Genomic DNA, 17,143 nt, shown 5'->3' on the forward strand with positions numbered 1-17,143 from the left:
AATACCCTGTCTGAGTTTCTCTTAAAGCAAATACCTTCATTGAGAGGGTTCCATTGAGTCAAGTCTGAGACAAAGAGAGAAGGGGAAGGGAGAAACATGGGAAAGATTGTTAAAAAGTTGGAAGAGAATGTCACCAACAACTGCTTCATGTGTATTTTGGTGGTTGTTCCTCAGCCATGACATGCCTGTTGCTTACAAGCCAGCCTGAATGCCATTCTGTTTGTTGTCACTGTTCCCTCAAAGGCTATTTCCCAGCCTTCCCCACCAATTCTTCTTGGGCATGGGGCCATCCACCATCATAGTAGCTGCTCAGGAGTGTGATGAAGGTGGGTGGGGATAGGAGCATCAAAGCATACCAACTCCCTTTTCTGATCCTACCTTCCTACTTGGTGAGTCCAAGTCATAAACTTCAGGTGAAAGGCCAATGAGATGAAGCAAGACTTGGGGCTTTTGATGGATGGAAAAGAAGAGAACCCTGATCTAGAACTTGCCAACAGGTAAGGAGGGTGAGAGGTACAGATAGAAAAATAGTCTCTATAGACTTTTATTATACTGATGAAGGAAAAGCATAAAAACCTGCTACTCCAAACTCCTTTTCCCCTCAACTCATACTACTGGTTGACTGGTTCACTTCAAGCAGCAGTGTCCATCTATTTCAAGATCTCATTAAGTAGTTTCTGGGGACCTTGGAAGCTAGTTCTTCTCCCAAACATCCAATGCCCCCCACTCCCACATCTTGACCACATACTGCTATCACACAGGGTAGAACTTTGACTCCTGGGTTCTCCAGAGTAGTCCACGAGAACAGATCCCCTTCTGTTTCCTGTTATGGAAGCTGTTTTTCTAGGTGGTACTGAGTCACCTTTGATGGTTCTGCTCTTTTTGAGTATTAGATTAATTTATTGGTTTTAACCAGGGTTGGAATCTCCATGGGGACCAAGGAGAAAGAGAAATGGAAAAGAGAAGAGAAGAAAGTGGCCATATACTCAGCCATTTAAAAATTTTAAGACCCTAATTCTGGGTGAATAGTTTTTCTTTGCTTATTGGGTTACTCAAGCTGCTAGGACAGAAAATACATATGTGTGTGTGTGTGTGTGTGTGTGTGTGTGTGTGTGTGTGTGTGTGTGTTGTCTGTCTCTCTCAGTTTTCATCACATGAATAATGTACACTAGGTAACAGAAGTGAGGAATCCAAGAGCTGTATTTCTGTCTACCCTTCTATTTTCAAAGGTAATTCATAGGTTCCAGAGTTAAAAGAGTTGTAAGAGATCATTTAGACTAATTCATTCATATTTCAGATGATAAACCTTTAGCCCTGAGAGGAATAGAGATTTGTCCCCTGTCATACAAATAACAAGAAGTCAAGCATGGATTTGAACCCAGTTCCTCCTTTCTCTAAATCCAAGGTTCCTTCCTCTCTGCAACTCTGCTTCCTCCTCTCCTATACCACCCAATCTAAATAAGAGTTTTTGCCTGAATTGTGGCTATTAGTAAATTAGTAAATGAAGGATATTTGCCATTGGCATCAGGGTGCCCAGCTTAGCCAAAGTTCTCATGTACTATCAACTAACAGGTTAAAAAGCTTGAGGAAAAAAAGCAAAAGTGGAACTTTTGAATGAGCTGTTTTGATCATTAGGCTATAAACTACTTGAGGTCAGGGTTTGTCTAAATGTTCTTTTTGTATCTCCAAGAATTGGTACAGTGTCTAATGCATAGTAAGTGCTTAATAAATGCTAACTGATTGATTGAGTTGTTCTACACATCAGCGTGAATGAGTGTCCAAGCAGGAGTGCACACACCCACACAGACACACACACACACTTGCACCTATAGTCACTCTTGCCCCATCACACTCATGCATACTCCCATTGAATAGATATTCCTTATTTCCCCAGCGCCTCACACATGACCTGAACTTAATATACATTTTTCATTTGAGGCTTGGATTACTGCTCTTACTATTCAGCAGCCTTAACTGAAGCAGCACAGAACTCTTAGTAATTCAGTCTTTGAGGAGAGGGCTCACCACTTTTGCCTATTTTAGCTCTGGGCTGTTAGCTAGTCCTCTTCAAGGCAAATATCCAAAGTATACTCTCCCTTCCTCTCTGATAAAACATGAGAAAACAAGGACTAAGGATGAGGAAATGTTAATGTCATTCTGCTTCCCTACAGGATTCCACCTTCATTGGGAAAGCTTCAGAGAAAAAAAATTAATATTCTACCTTTCAACAACATAGCATAGTGTGAAAAGATTTGGAGTCTAGAGGACCTGGGTTCAAATCCTAGCTCTGCTATTTTGCAACTTTGGACAAATCACTTAATTTCTCATTTTCAAAATGAGGAGGTTGGACTATATGACTCTCCAAATCACTTCCAGATCTGTTATTTATAATTTCTGAAGGTAATATATCACCAGAGAAACCCATGGTTTCCTGTCATATACCCCAAGGTGACCATTAAAGATGACCTCCAAGTATCTGGCCACCAGATTATCTATCTTTCTTGGAGTCTTTATGAAATGGGACCATAGATTAGAGGAAGTATATAGAATTAATTTTTTTAATTAAATTTTCTTTGTGCAGATGATTTTCAGTTTAGAGATCATTCAAGACAAGAAGTAACTCCTATTATCAAAGGTTCTCTCCTCAAAGTTTGGGCAGTATAATAAGAGATCAAACCAGGTCCCTGGCAAAGTCACCTCAAACCAGAAGACTACAGGGTACAGTATAATGATGCTTGAAAAGGTATTGAGAAAGGAAAGGAAGCCAGTTGCTGGTTCTTTTTTCCTTCCCATCAGCAACTGGCTTCCTTTCATTTCTCAGTATAGAAATAATATCTCAATATGATAATTTATCAAATCTGGGTTGAACTTTAGGTACCAACAAGTCCTGAAAAGAAACATTCTCTGTAATATTACTGGAGAGTGGTCCTTGATCTTGCACTTACAGGGAATTCACCTTCCTAGGTAACTACTTGTGGACAATTCTAGTTGTCAGGAATTTTTTTTCCTTATGTGAAGATTTTTTTCTCAGGAGCCCAGGGCCCAGGTATCTGTACCTGAAAACTCCCTTTGTGTAATGTCAACTTCTATTGTCTCCCAATATTTGCACTCCACTAAGATACTCAGGGTTGTCTTTGTATCTTGCACTAAAATTTCCCCCTCTGTGATTTCTACTCATTTCTCTCAGTTCAGACCTCTGAAAATTCCTTGTGACTACTCAAGCTCCCAAACCTAATTCATCATAGACACAAAGAGGGAAAAGTATCCTCACTATCCCCCTTGCCACTCCCTCCCCACTATTTTTCCCTTTTGCTCAACCTTATTTCATGAATGAAATGGGATGCTTTGACACCTCATGGATACATACATGGTGGACCTTGAGGTTTCAATACGTCTTCATTCCTCCTTGACAAGTTTTGAGCATGGAGATTGTGGAGGAGTAAATGGTTACAGCCAAGGTAGAAAGAGGAAGGAAGATGTTGGGGGTGGACAAGTATACATCCAGGTGCCCACTCTTAACAGTGTGCTTGTGGGTGATTAGTGTGGCTAAAGTGGCAACTGGGCCAGTAGAAGAATAAAATAAGTAGGAGATGTTCCTAGTCCATCCCAGCATCCTCAAGCTGGGGAATCCAGATCTACTGTTTGCATGTGTAAGCCAGCTCCTCCTGTACACACTGCTGGCATTCAACATAGCAGCACCATTGTACGTGGCAATGGCAGGAGAAGGCCACCAGCCGACTCTGGGTGTTGTAGCCCCGGCCACAGCACAGGCTGTCACAACTGGCCTCCCGGGAGCAGGCACGCCCTGCTGTGCCTGGAGAGTATTTGCTGGGTCGGCAGAAGCTAGGTGAGTCATCAATGTACACCAGGTCGCCGGACCGAGGGGCCACACCCTTGACTGGGCTACTGGGTCTTGGTGGTGCCCACAACTCCAGGCGCCCCAAGGCTTCATTAGTGGTACTGGAGACCTTGACGGCAGAGTCGTAACGCAGCTTTAGCAACTGACCTGTCTCCCGGAATGGGGAGAGTTGCTTCCAGCAGGTCCTCACAGCACAGGAACCAGAAACACCATGACATTTACATGTAGTCTTAAGACCATTCCTCACAGCCTGGGTGGGAAGGGAGAGAGAAGAGACCCTGTTAGCTCAGGCCAGACCTGAGGAAAGTTACTTTTTCCATTGCCAGAGCCCCCTTACCTTCCTCCTCTGTCCTAACATACCCTTCTATATCTCCCTAATGTTCTCTGAAGAGGTCATATTATCACTCTCTGCATCTTGAATAGCAAGAGATGTCTACAGAGAGAAATAGGAGAAGGAAAGATAGAGGGAAAGGGAAGGAAATGACTTTTTTTCAAGGTTCAGCTCAGGTGCCTTCTTCCACAGGAATTGTTTACCTATCTCCTTTGTTATTGGTGGTCTCCTTCCTCAACTTATTCTATATGTTCACATATTGTATCTGCCAAGAGAATATAAGCTCCCTGAGGGCAGTAACTTTTTTCATTCATAGAATTATAGGGACTATTGAAGTCATCTGGTTTAGTCTCCTCATTTAGCAGATTACACTTAAGAAAGGTAAAATAACCTCAAGGTCACATTGATAATAAGTATCAGAACTAGAATATGGAGCCAGTTCCTAGGACCATAGAACTCTTCTTCTGACAAAAGAGAAAACTAAAGACCAGAAAAGGAAAATGACATATCCAAGGATACTAAGTAGTAAAGGTATAATTCAAAACCTGCTCTCTGAATCCAAATCCTGGACCTTTTCCATGATATAGCCTTCACTGAAAATTGTATATTAGAGCAGGGGGTTTGGAGATGATGCCATCCAGATAATATCAAAGTTGTCTTTCACCCTTTGTCTACCACTCAGTTATTATGATGTAGGAAGCAATTTAAGTCATTGCTGGTTGCTAAGCCAGATCTCAGTTTGTCCTAGGACAGCTTTGTGGGAGAGGGCCCTGCTAAGAGTTATTGATGCTCAGCTGTGCAGTCCTGTGCTTCAGGTGAAGACTGAGGCTGCCCTGAGGGGGATGCCCACCTTGATACCCATGTTGGTATTATGGGCATCCATCCGAGCGCGAAGATCTTTGCTTCCCTTCTTGGGCCCCAGGAAGTTACTGAGGAATTTGATGCTGTATTTGAGGTTGTCACCACACACACCCCACTGCCATGCCTGGCGGTTCTCTAGGTCAGGGGAGTCATCACAGGTACAACGTTCCATTCGGCCTGCACTGCAGGCCCGGGCCAAAGCATGAGTCAGGGCTGCTGAGGATACTGCATATAGGAAGGCGGTCTCCTTGAAACCTGTACCAGAAAGGGAGGAAAGAAGCAGGAAGGGAGAGAAAGAAAGGTTGAGGTCCTAACAGTGTGTCTCTGGAAAAAGGAATACTGTTTGGACCTTTGGGGCCCTGAGTTACAGCAAAAAAGGAAAGGTACAACATGGAATCATATATCAGAGTCATAATGAATTGTGCAGATCTGGTAAAAATAATCAACCAACTGATAAAATCAATAAATATTTATTAAGCACCTACTACTCAAAAAAATTCTATAGGGATACAAATAGAGGCAAAATGCAGTTCCTGTCTTCAAAGATCTCATAATCTAATGAGTGAGAAACAAGCAAAATAATTTGTACAAACAAGCTATATAACAGGAAATATAGGAAATAATTACTAGAGGGAAGGCACTAGAATTGAAAGGGATTGGGAAAGACTTCCTGTAGAAGTTGGAATTTTAGTTGGATTTATACAATGTTAGGGAAGTCAGGAAGTGGAGTTGAAGAAGAACAAGATTGCAGGAAGTGGAGACAATTAGAACACTAAAAATGTTTCCTTGACACCTGTCTCCTCTTCTCCTGAGATATGACATAAGACCAAGGTGCGAATTCCATCTATCCAGGGTTTAGCTACAAAGAGGAAGTATTTGAACCCAAACCCTGGAGACCTGGAGTAACAACCTCCATCTTTTAAAAGCGGGGTCACTATTGTCCCAGATCTGTCATTGGAGATTCCTCCCAGAGCTCTCTGTCTTTTCCTTTGTTCTTAAGGCTTGAATGCTAAGAAGCAGCCCAACCCCTGCTATCTCTACTGCGAAGTCTTCCCTGATCTAACTTGTGGTGGCAAAGCACTTTCTTCTTACCTTTTTTTTTTAAAAAAAACTTGACTGCATGTAGCTTTACCTATGTTTATGTCTTATCCTTCTCTAGACTGTGACCTCTTTGAGGGAAGGAAAATTGCCTTATGGTTATACATTATATCTTGTTCCCAGCACTTAAGTATGATCTGCACAAGGTAGATACTTAAGAAATACAAAGTTTTAAATAATAATAACTAAAATTTAATTGAATTAATTTATTAAGAGACCCAGATAATTATTAATTTAATTGATTTAAATTTAATTAAATAATAATTAAAATTTGAATAATAATTTTTAAATTTTAAATTAAAGTTAGCAGAACCTCACTGGCCTACTTGTTCAACCTATCCTCAAAAGAAATCCATGCCTTATCATATTTGATAAATAGTCATAAGGGGGAACCCATTCCCTCTACAGGTAGTTGAATATACTTTTGGATTTTAGGAAGATCTCCTAACACAAAGACTAAATTTGACTCTTTGCAACTGCCTCATGATGTTACTATCTCAGTTCTCTAGGGCAAAAAATTTCAGAAAAAATAAGAAAAGGATATTAATGAATGGTGAAGAGCTCCATGTGCAATCTGAATAGTGACTGTATGATAATCCTTCAAATATTTCAAGACTAATACCTTGTCTCCCTCATCTTTTCTTCTTCAGGATAAGTGTTCCCAACTGGTACTTACATAAGGACTTAAGATCCTTCCTTAACTTGGTGTCTTTCTTAAATCGTGACCTCTAGAACTGATCACGATGATCTAGATATAGTTCTACTTAACAGATCAACCCAAGCCATCCTACAAGAGGAAAATGAGGCCTTTGATGGAGAATATTCAAACTTTCTTAAAAGTGAAGATTTAAAGGGAAGAGTTCAGTATTAACTTTAAATGAAACACAAGAGTCAATGGAAACTAGAATGGTAAATTTATTTGAATAAATTTGGAAGTAACTGGAGTTTATATATGATGATATAGTGCTAACATGGGGGCAGAAGAAGCAAATGTCTCTTTAGAACTCTAAAGTCTTCAAAGAATATTAAGGGAGTTATATAAGAAAAACAGAACTGGGAAAGGGGAATTGGTACTGTTCTGAGGATTTTAAGAGAGGAATAATAAAGGAGGGAGGGAATATGTTAGGTTAGAAAGGGGGTATTTTCTCAGAATAGCAAATAGGGTGTATGAGAAGAACATATATGGGAGAAACTGGCATCAACTGAATGTCATTCTTTTCTGACCTGAAGAATAATTGAAAATGCACATATGCACACACGTGCACACACACACACACACACATACACTCATTCATTCACATACTCACATACCCACATGCCAGTTTTGTATAGAAATACATCACAGACAAAGAAACAAGCAATAATGATAGGGAGAGGGGTAGCTACAAGGTAAATGGTCAAATACTAACAAAATTTCTGATCCTGAAGTGATGATTAAAAGAAAAACCAAGAATGGAAGCCCAATATGGAGAACTATCAACTGGGGAATGACTGAATAAATTTTGACATCAGAATGTATTATTGTGTTATAAAAATGATGAAAAAGATGATTTTAAAGAATCTGGGTAGCACAAACTGATGCAGAGTGTTGTGAGCAGAATTAGGAGAACAATTTATATAAAATATCTTTGAAAGATTTAAGAACTCTGATCAAATCACTCTGTCTCTAGAGTGATTATCTCATATCTGAGAGGTAATAGATTTAAGGTTCAGAAGGAAACACAGTTTTTGAAATGACCACTATGTGGATTGTTTTATTTGACTATACTTATTTGTCATAAGGGGTTGTGTTTTTCTCTGTTTTTAACTGGGTAACGGTGATGTTAAAAAAAAAGTCATTGAAAACTATTTTTAAATGCAGAAAGAAATAAAAGAGAATTCAGAAGAAAGCACAGACAGTTTTGACAGGGCAGTTTTGAAATTAATACATAGGAGTTCATATGTAATGGAACACATGGAAATGCTTGTTTTACTGGAGTTTAAGTTCAAAATTTAAAAAAATTTTAAAATAATTGATAGAATTGGGAGGAAAAAAGAATGAGAATTGGATAGATGATCCTTCTGAGATTACTTTCCATTTACAAATATATGAATATATTCCACCTTCTACAGGAAGACTTCCCTAACCCCTCTTAATTCTAGTGCTTTCCCTACCCCCTTGTAAATAGTTTACTATTTGCCCTGTATATAATTTGCATTGTATATATTTGTGTACATGTTGTCTCACCCATTAATTGTGAGGTCCTTCAGGGCAGGAAGTATCTTTTGCCCCTTTGATTATAGTGCCTAGCACATAGATACTTAATAAATGTGTACTGAATCAATGCATATATATGTATAGATACACACTACACATGTATACAGGAATTATGTCATATATGTATATGTTTTATATGTGTGTATATTATATGAAAATATGTGTATACACACACACACACACACACATAAATACAGTCAGTCTTCTTTGTCTGCCCATAATTCTCATTCTCACCATTCCACCTGTGTCATTACTACACTTAAATTGATACTAATTAATACTCTGGTATCCTGGAAAAACAATTGGACTGAGATTCCCTGGACTGAAATCCCAGGTTGTTAGATCTGGAAAAGTCTTTAGAGATCATCTGGTCCAACCTCTTAATGTTACAGAGGAGAAAACTAAAGCTTAGAGAAGACAAATGATATGTCCAGTTACACACTTGCACATATGCATATAAATATGCACACACATGTATATGAGTATATTCTTCTCATACACCCTATGGTGTATGGAACAAAGAATTCCAGAAAGGGCATGTGACTTGCTCAAGGGTAAGCAGCCTTAAAATAATATAAGCAATAATATAACATATAATTTGTTATATTATAGCAATATAATTTTGTAAGCATATATAACATTATTATATATGTATATATGTGTTGTATTGCATAGTTATTTGCATGCTCCTCTCCCATTAGATTATGACGACCTTGACTATACTGGGGACCATGTTTTTATCTTTGTTCAGAACCTTAGCACTTACCATTATCTAGGTGTATAGTACTTTAAAAAATGCTTCCTGAACACACAGCTACATCTTGCTTAGGACAAGTGCTATGGGATATTTCCTAGTCAAGAGGAATTAGTTTATATGTTTTACTCTACAAATTTGCATCTTATTTAAAATTCACATTGTTTCCCTTAATTTATGTTAATATTTTGTCATTCTGTTAATTTTTAATGGGAAATAGTTAATCCTGATTCATTACCTCTCTCATGTTTATATTTAATTCATCACAGTTCAGAATTTAAAAGGTTTTTCCTGCTACTTCAGGTCCTCATGTCTATGTGAATTTGTAATTGAGAAGATGCTTTTAAGTTTACCTTTATATTAAAATCTATATTTTAAATGTAAAAATAAATGCTTGGTGATTGAATGAAGTAAGTACTTACCTCTTTTCAGAAGCGCTGTTCTCCCCTCCAGACTACAGTTCCAGCGTTCATGGCGGAATTGTGCCTGACACTCCAGGACACCCAGGTGAACAGCATCATACAGGGTCTCAGCTAGGCCTGGCTCCCGCCGACATAGTTGCTTTTGCTTGCGGGAAAGCTTCAACAAGTCACATTGCTTCAGGTGGGCTCTGCTCTGCAGGGGAGCTGTGGCTGAACCCAGTCCAGGGAAAGGGGTCAGAGCCTCTCTTCCTGTTAGACTAGTGGAGCAAGGGGTAGGAAAAAAGTTTAGTTAGGTCCTAGGAGGATCAGGGAATGAGTGGGGGTCAACAGTCCCAGACATTGGGCAGTGGCCTTGTGAAAAGCACCTTGGGGCATGGATTTGATTTCTTGCCTCACCACTTCTTAGCTGCTTAGACTTCAATAAGTCATTATACTGCTGAGTCTGGTCTCCTAAAATATTATCATAGCTGACATGGAATGGACTTCCCAAAGAGTAAGCATTAAAACCCAGTGATCTTTTCCTTTTGAAAGTACTGGTCCCTAGCAGCCCAAGGTCTAGAAGCTTTTCTCAATGCTTTATTTGTCAAGTTTCTTTCCCTTAAAAGGCCATGCTCATCTTGATTCTTTCTATATTAGGTTTTCTCCCCATTGCACAAATGAGAAGGGAGTGAAGATAATTTGTGCAAGGACACTCCTTGGCTGTAGAGATGAAACTAGAACACTAACTCAAACTCGGTCTCCTCATTGAGATCAGATTGGGACCGAAGTCCAGAGAGACTGTGATTAGCCCAAGATCATAAGATTATTAAGTTGGGAAGGAGAGTGGAAAGAACCCTGGAATGGGAATCCATTGACCTAGGTTCTAATCCTGGCTCTGTCACTAATTGGCTGTGTGTGTGACTTTGGGCAAATCACTGACCTTCTCTAGGTTTCAGTTTTTCTTTTCCAGATTATCTCTAAAGGCGCTTCCACAACTGACAACCTGTGGTACAAGTCCACAGAATCTAAATTCAATAGATCTTCCAAGATATAAAAATATTTCTGTAGTTCAAAATCAGAGCTTTTTCTGAAATCTTGCTTGATTTGCTTGAGAAACTTCTGTTGAGCCCAAGCAACTGGAATACTTGTTCTTCTCTATTCTGGATCTTCTAATGAGAAGAAGTTATCCTCTTATGAGAAGAAGCTAGCTTTTGTCAATGGCCCTCTTTCAAAAAAAATACAGTACCTGGCTAAGAAATAGAGTGGTGGACTAGTGGAATAGACTAGGTGCAAAAGCAGGAGATGATTATAGTAATCTGCTGTTTGATAAACCCAAAGAGTCCAGCCATTGGGATAAAAATTCCCTCTTTGATAAAAACTGCTGGGATAATTGGAAGTTAGTATGGAAGAAACTTAGATTAGACCAACACCTCACACCCTTTACCAAGATAAGATCCAAATTGAGCCGACTCCTCCATACATCCTTGCTTAATGCACTTAGAGAAGTGAATTACAGGACTTAGACATAAAAAAACAATACTATAAGCAAATTGGAAGATCAAGGACTAGTTTACCTGTCAGATCTATGGAAAGGGCAGCAGTTTATGATTAAGGAAGAGATGGAGAACATCACCAAAAACCAACTAGATGATTTCAATTACATTAAATTGAAAAGCTTTTGCACAGATAAAACCACTGTAACCAAGATCAAAAGAAATGTAGTAAACTGGGAAACAATCTTTACAACTAATGATTCTGACAGAGGACTCATTCCTAAAACATACAGAGAACTGAGTCATATTTTTAAAACAAAAAGCCATTCTCCAATTGACAAAGGGTCAAAAGATATGCAAAGGCAATTTACAGATGAGGAGATCAAAGCAATCCATAGCCATATGAAAAAATTGCTCTAAATCATTAATTATTAGAGAAATGCAAATTAAAGCTTCTCTGAGGTACCACCTCACACCTCTCAGACTGGCCAATATGACCAGAAAGGATAATGATCATTGTTGGAAGGGTTGTGGGAAATCTGGGACACTATTACACTGTTGGTGGAGCTGTGAACTCATCCAACCTTTCTGGAGAGAAATTTGGAACTACACCCAAAGGGCAACAAAAATGAGCATAGCCTTTGATCGAGCAATACCACTACTGGGTCTATACCCTGAAGAGATGATGAAAAAGGGTAAAAACATCACTGGTACAAAAATATTTATAGCAGCCCTGTTTGTGGTGGCAAAGAATTGGAAATCAAGTAAACATCTTTCAATTGGGGAATGGCTTAGCAAACTGTGGTATATGTATGTCATGAAACACTATTGTTTTATTAGAAACCAGGAGGGACAGGATTTCAGGGAAGCCTGGAGGGATTTGCATGAATTGATGCTGAGTGAGATGAGCAGAACCAGAAAAACACTGTATACCCTAACAGCAACATGGGGGTGATATTCAACCCTGAAGGACTCGCTCATTCCATTAGTGCAACAATTGGGGACAATTTTGGGCCATCTGCAAAGGTGAGTGCCATCTGTATCCAGATAAAGAGCCATGAAGCTTGAACAAAGTTCAAGGACTATTCCCTTTAATTTTGAAAAAAAAAACCAGATATCTTTTTGTCTGAGCTTATTACCTCTTAGACTTTTTGTCTTTTCCTTAAGGATATGATTTCTCTCTCATCACACTCAATTTGGATCAATGTACAACATGGAAACAAAGTAAAGACTGACAGATTGCTTTCTGTGGGGGGGGGAGAAGTAAAATTGGGGAGAAAATTGTAAAACTCAAATAATATCTTTAATAAAAAATTTTTTAAAAAAACAAAAAAAATACAGTGCCCAGAATTGAACATGCTTCAGCTGTGGTCTGTCTAGGGCTGAATACAGTAGAACTATTAGAATTTCCCTCATTGGAGAAGCTATCCTTCTTTAACATAGTCTGAGATTGAGTGCATTAATTTTCTTTTATGATTGCTGAGTCATGGTACTGCTTCATTTTGACCTTGGAGTCCACTAAAACCCTCGGATCTTTTTCATATGAATTGTTGCTTCCCTATCTTTCCATCTTGTACTTGAACAACTAATTTTTAAAATCTGAGTGTAAGGGTTTCCATTTTTGAAAGATAGCATGATTTAGTAAAGAGAGATCTTGAAGCCAGAGGATCTAGGCTCAAATGCTACCCTGGGAGGATATGAGTGACCTTGGCTAAAACCTCACAAAATTTGTAAGAAAAGGATGTGTTAGTAAATGTTTAATAATTAACTTATACACTTTTGAGTCTAATCTGCACAATTAACATTTCTGTCTCTTTTAAAAGTCTAGATATGGAATGAAACAATAAATTGACCCCTAATTTGTAGCATTTTGATAAAACGTTTACACTGAAAATCTAGCAACTGACTCAATGGATTTGAACTGACTCCTCCATACATCCTTGATTAATGCACTTAGAGAAGTGAATTATTATTTTTATCATCATTTTATTTGTAGCAGCTTCTATAAGAGCAGGAGGAACCCTGGGGGCTACCATAGGGGAAGCTGAGTTCTTGGAATATTGAAATAAATACCACTTGAATGCCACAAGACTATGTGTGTTCTTGGGATATTGAAAGCAATACCACCTGAATGTCATAAGACCATGTGAGATATTAGGAGATAGAGTGAGATTTTACAATGTAGGCCTGCAGCTAGGCCCTTCCTGTTTTTGTTTTTGCAAAGGTTTTGCTCTTGAATCCCCAGTTCTCATTCTAACCAACCCTTTGCAAAACTTCACAGAATTTTAATAAATCATGTGACTTCTGAAGAGACACTTGTCTTTTAAGGAGGCTGGTAGACAAAGTAGATCACTCAGTCAAGCAGGTGGGAACTGGGGGTAGATGCTCCCTTTCCTCCATGAAACATGCTTAGAGTTTTCTTTATTGGATCCAATGGGTGTTGTGGGGCCTCTGTCTACAATGTGTGGCCTGGAGTTAGAATAATTTTAGCATGACGCAACCCATTTGGATAAGCTAGATGATGCAATTGATAGCATGCAAGGTCTGGAGTAAGGAAGATCTGAGTTCAAATCTACCCTTTCCCACCTACTAGCTTTGTGACTCCAAGTGAGTCATTTAACCCCTGTTTACTTCAGTTCCTCATCTGAAAAATGGGAACACACTGGAGAAGGATATGGCAAATCACTCTAGTGTTTTTACCAAGAAAATTCCATGTACAACATGCATGGGGGTCTTGCAGAGTTGGACACAATGAAACAACTGAATAACGATAACAACAAAGTCCCATGAGAGCTTCAGGAGGGACAGGTGCTACCATCAATTAAAAGAAGATACACCTTTGGACTCAGTCTCTTGGCTTTGACCCTTCCATGTGGCAAGTAGTACACTTTATCCCTAGACTCTCATGAAGGAGGTGAAAAAATAAGTAGAACTCATTTCTTTCCCCCAAAGAGAGTGTAGACTCAACTAAGCAAGCTTGCAGTTGGGCTTTTAGCTGCCATTTGTGTTTCACATTTCCTTTCTTGAACAATTTACTGTACACATTTCAACAGGTGGACATATCTAGGCTTTGAGACAACTTAGTCAGTTTAAACAGTTCAGGAGTCCAGACTGCTACCACAAGTGGTTTTCAAGGTGAAATGGTAATTATTTTATTAACAATTCTGAAGACAGATATGTGTTCTGATGAGATTTGAGTAATAACCCCTATGTTGCTTGTAACAGTATTGATAAACTGTTACTGAATCCTCTCCTGTTCACCTGTGCTCCTAAGTTCTTTTTTACTATCTAGTATCTTGTATGTGATAGCATTAAAGTATCACCCCTTACGTAATTCATATTATATGTTGATTATCTTTTGGTACTCCTCCCTGTCTAGAGGTTCTAGACATGAACAGTAACCTAAAATTGTTCCTGGGGAGTTGGAGATGGGGTGTAAATGAGCTGACCCTAAGCCTTCTTAAAATAGGAAGGCTCCTCCAGGCCTGAACACAATGACATGCCTGGATCCAGAATAGAGAAGAACAGATACTCCAGATGCTTGGGCTCAGCAGAAGTTTCTTAAGGTTAAATATTGTTGGACAAGTCATGCTGAGATTTCCATAATTAAAAAATAGGTAACATTTATGAACCACTTTAAGATTTACAAACAGGGGGTGGCTAGGTGGTGCAGTGGATAAAGCACTGGTCCTGGAGTCAGGAGTACCTGGGTTCAAATCTGGTCTCAGACACTTAATAATTACCTAGCTGTGTGGCCTTGGGCAAGCCACTTAACCCCATTTGCTTTACAAAAACCTAAAAAAAAAAGATTTGCAAACAGCTACTAACATATTCTATCTCATCTGACTGCAACAATTTTCTGAAGTAGATGTGATTTTTTATCATTATACTTATTTGCAAAGAAGGAAACTGGGCCTGAGAAAAGTTAAGGTGTTGAGCCCCTTTCCGGACTTCCTTATCCTTTCCCCAGGTGAACGTTGAAGGGGCAGGAGACAAGAGAGACAAAAGAGACAAGTTCTCCCTGGACAACAAGATCTCCATTTATCTACCAAAATACAAGTGCTTAAATATCCTCCCCAGTCCCTGGTCCATTCTCACTCCCATGGCACTTAGTAAAACAATGCTGTGGTGCTCAAGGACATCAGGTGATGAAGCTTTACGTTACTCCTACACACAACAGTCTCTTACATTAAGTACTGGTCCAGGGTGGTATGATTACTAAGTGTCTGAAGTGGGATTCAAATGTAGGACTCCAAAAACCAGATTTTTTTTTGTTTGTTTTTTTAGGTTTTTGCAAGGTAAATGGGGTTAAGTGGCTTGCCCAAGGCAACATAAGTGTCTAAGACCAAATTTGAACCCAGGTACTCCTGACTCCAGGGCTGGTGCTTTATCCGCTATGCCACCTAGCTGCCCCCAAAACCAGTTTTAATCCTATTGTGCCATCTAACTCAATATTTCATAGCAACATCCCATTTTCTTTCCATATTCCTAGTTGCTACAGAAGAGAGTGTTGGGTTTGGTCAGGAAAACTTGCCTCAGACTTGTATTAGTTGTGTGACCTTGGACAAGTCACTTAACTGCTGTTTGCCTCTGTTTGAATACAATAATCATATCTACCTTACAAGGTTACTATGAGTATTAAGTAACATACCATATATAAAATGCTTTCTAAATCTTTCTAAATATTTTATAAATATTAGGTATTATCATTTTTGCTGTTCAGTTAATTTTCAAACCTACTCCTTGTGACCTATTTTGGGTTTTCTTAGCAAAGAAACTGGAGTAGATTACCATTTCCTCTTCCAGATCATTTTATAGATGAGGCAAATAGGGTTAAGTGATTTGTCCAGGACTGCACAGCTACTAAGTCTCTGAGGCTATATTTGAACTCAGGAAGTTGAATCTTCCTGACTCCAGACCCAGCCCTCTATCCACTAAGCCACATAGCTGTCCCAATAGCTGTCCCATTATCATTATTGTATCATCATTAATATTAATATTGAGGGCAGCTAGATGGCACAGTGGATAGAGCACTGGCCTTGGGGTCAGGAGTACCTTAGTTCAAATCCTTCCTCAGACACTTAATAATTACCTAGCTGTGTGGTCTTGGGCAAGCCACTTAACTCCATTGCCTTGCAAAAACTAAAAAAAAAAATTAATATTGAATATGGGGCTAAAGCACTCACCATACCATGACCCAGGGGAGCTCAGGAGGAGGGGGAAGCTGAAAGGTTGTGACTGAGGACCCTTTCATGAGCAATGGGGATATTGTTTTTATGAAAGGTGCCAAAGGTGATACTATGCCTAATTAACAGATCAAGAAATCTGTCAGATCTATGCAAAGGAGAGAAAATTATGAGCAAACAAGAAATAGCATTCATTGTAAATTACAAAATGGATGATTCTGACTATATTAAATTAAAAAGGTTTTGTGCTAATAAAACTAATGCTGGGAAGATTAGAAGGAAAACAGAAAGCTGGGAAACAATTTTCACAGCTGGGGGTTCTAATAAAGATCATATTTCTAAAATATATAGAGAGAATTAAATCAAATTTATAAGGTTACAAGTTATTCTCCAATTGATAAATGATCAAAGGTTATGAATAGGCAATTTTCAAACAAAGAAATTAAAGCTATATATAATCATAGAAAAATGTTCCAAATCATTATTGATTAGAAAAATGCAAATTTAAAATCTATGAGATACCAACTCACTCTTATCAGATTGGCTAGGATGACAAAAAGAGAAAATGATTAATGTTGGAGAGGTTGTGGGAGGATTGGGAAATTAATGCACTGTTGGTGGAGTTGTGAACTAATCTAACCATTCTAGAGAGCAGTATGGAACTATGCTCAAAGAGCAATAAAACTGATCATACCCTGTGATCCAGTAATACCAATAGTAGGTCTACATCCAGAAGAAATCATAGAAAATAGGGAAAAACACACATGTTCCAAAACATTTACAGCAGTTGTTTTTGTAGTGACAAAGCAATAGAAATGGAAGGGATGTCCATCAACTGGGAATAGCTGAACAAGTTGTGGTATATGAATGTTAAAGAATGCTATTATTCTTTTTAAAAAACTA

General features: G+C 38.7%; 1 protein-coding gene across 1 annotated transcript in view; it reads right to left on the reverse strand.

Annotated features, from left to right (window-relative positions):
* Window positions 1-3,635: 3,635 nt before the first annotated feature.
* WNT9B (Wnt family member 9B) overlaps window positions 3,636-17,143 on the reverse strand; it is a 70,660-nt gene continuing 57,152 nt past the window's right edge. Inside the window, 3 exon segments of the mRNA XM_074220605.1 lie at window positions 3,636-4,109; window positions 5,041-5,306; window positions 9,583-9,839. Of these exon segments, the coding sequence (XP_074076706.1) occupies window positions 3,636-4,109; window positions 5,041-5,306; window positions 9,583-9,839 (997 nt within the window).

Source organism: Macrotis lagotis, chromosome 2, assembly GCF_037893015.1.
Source record: "Macrotis lagotis isolate mMagLag1 chromosome 2, bilby.v1.9.chrom.fasta, whole genome shotgun sequence".
Classification (NCBI taxonomy): Eukaryota; Metazoa; Chordata; class Mammalia; order Peramelemorphia; family Peramelidae; genus Macrotis; species Macrotis lagotis.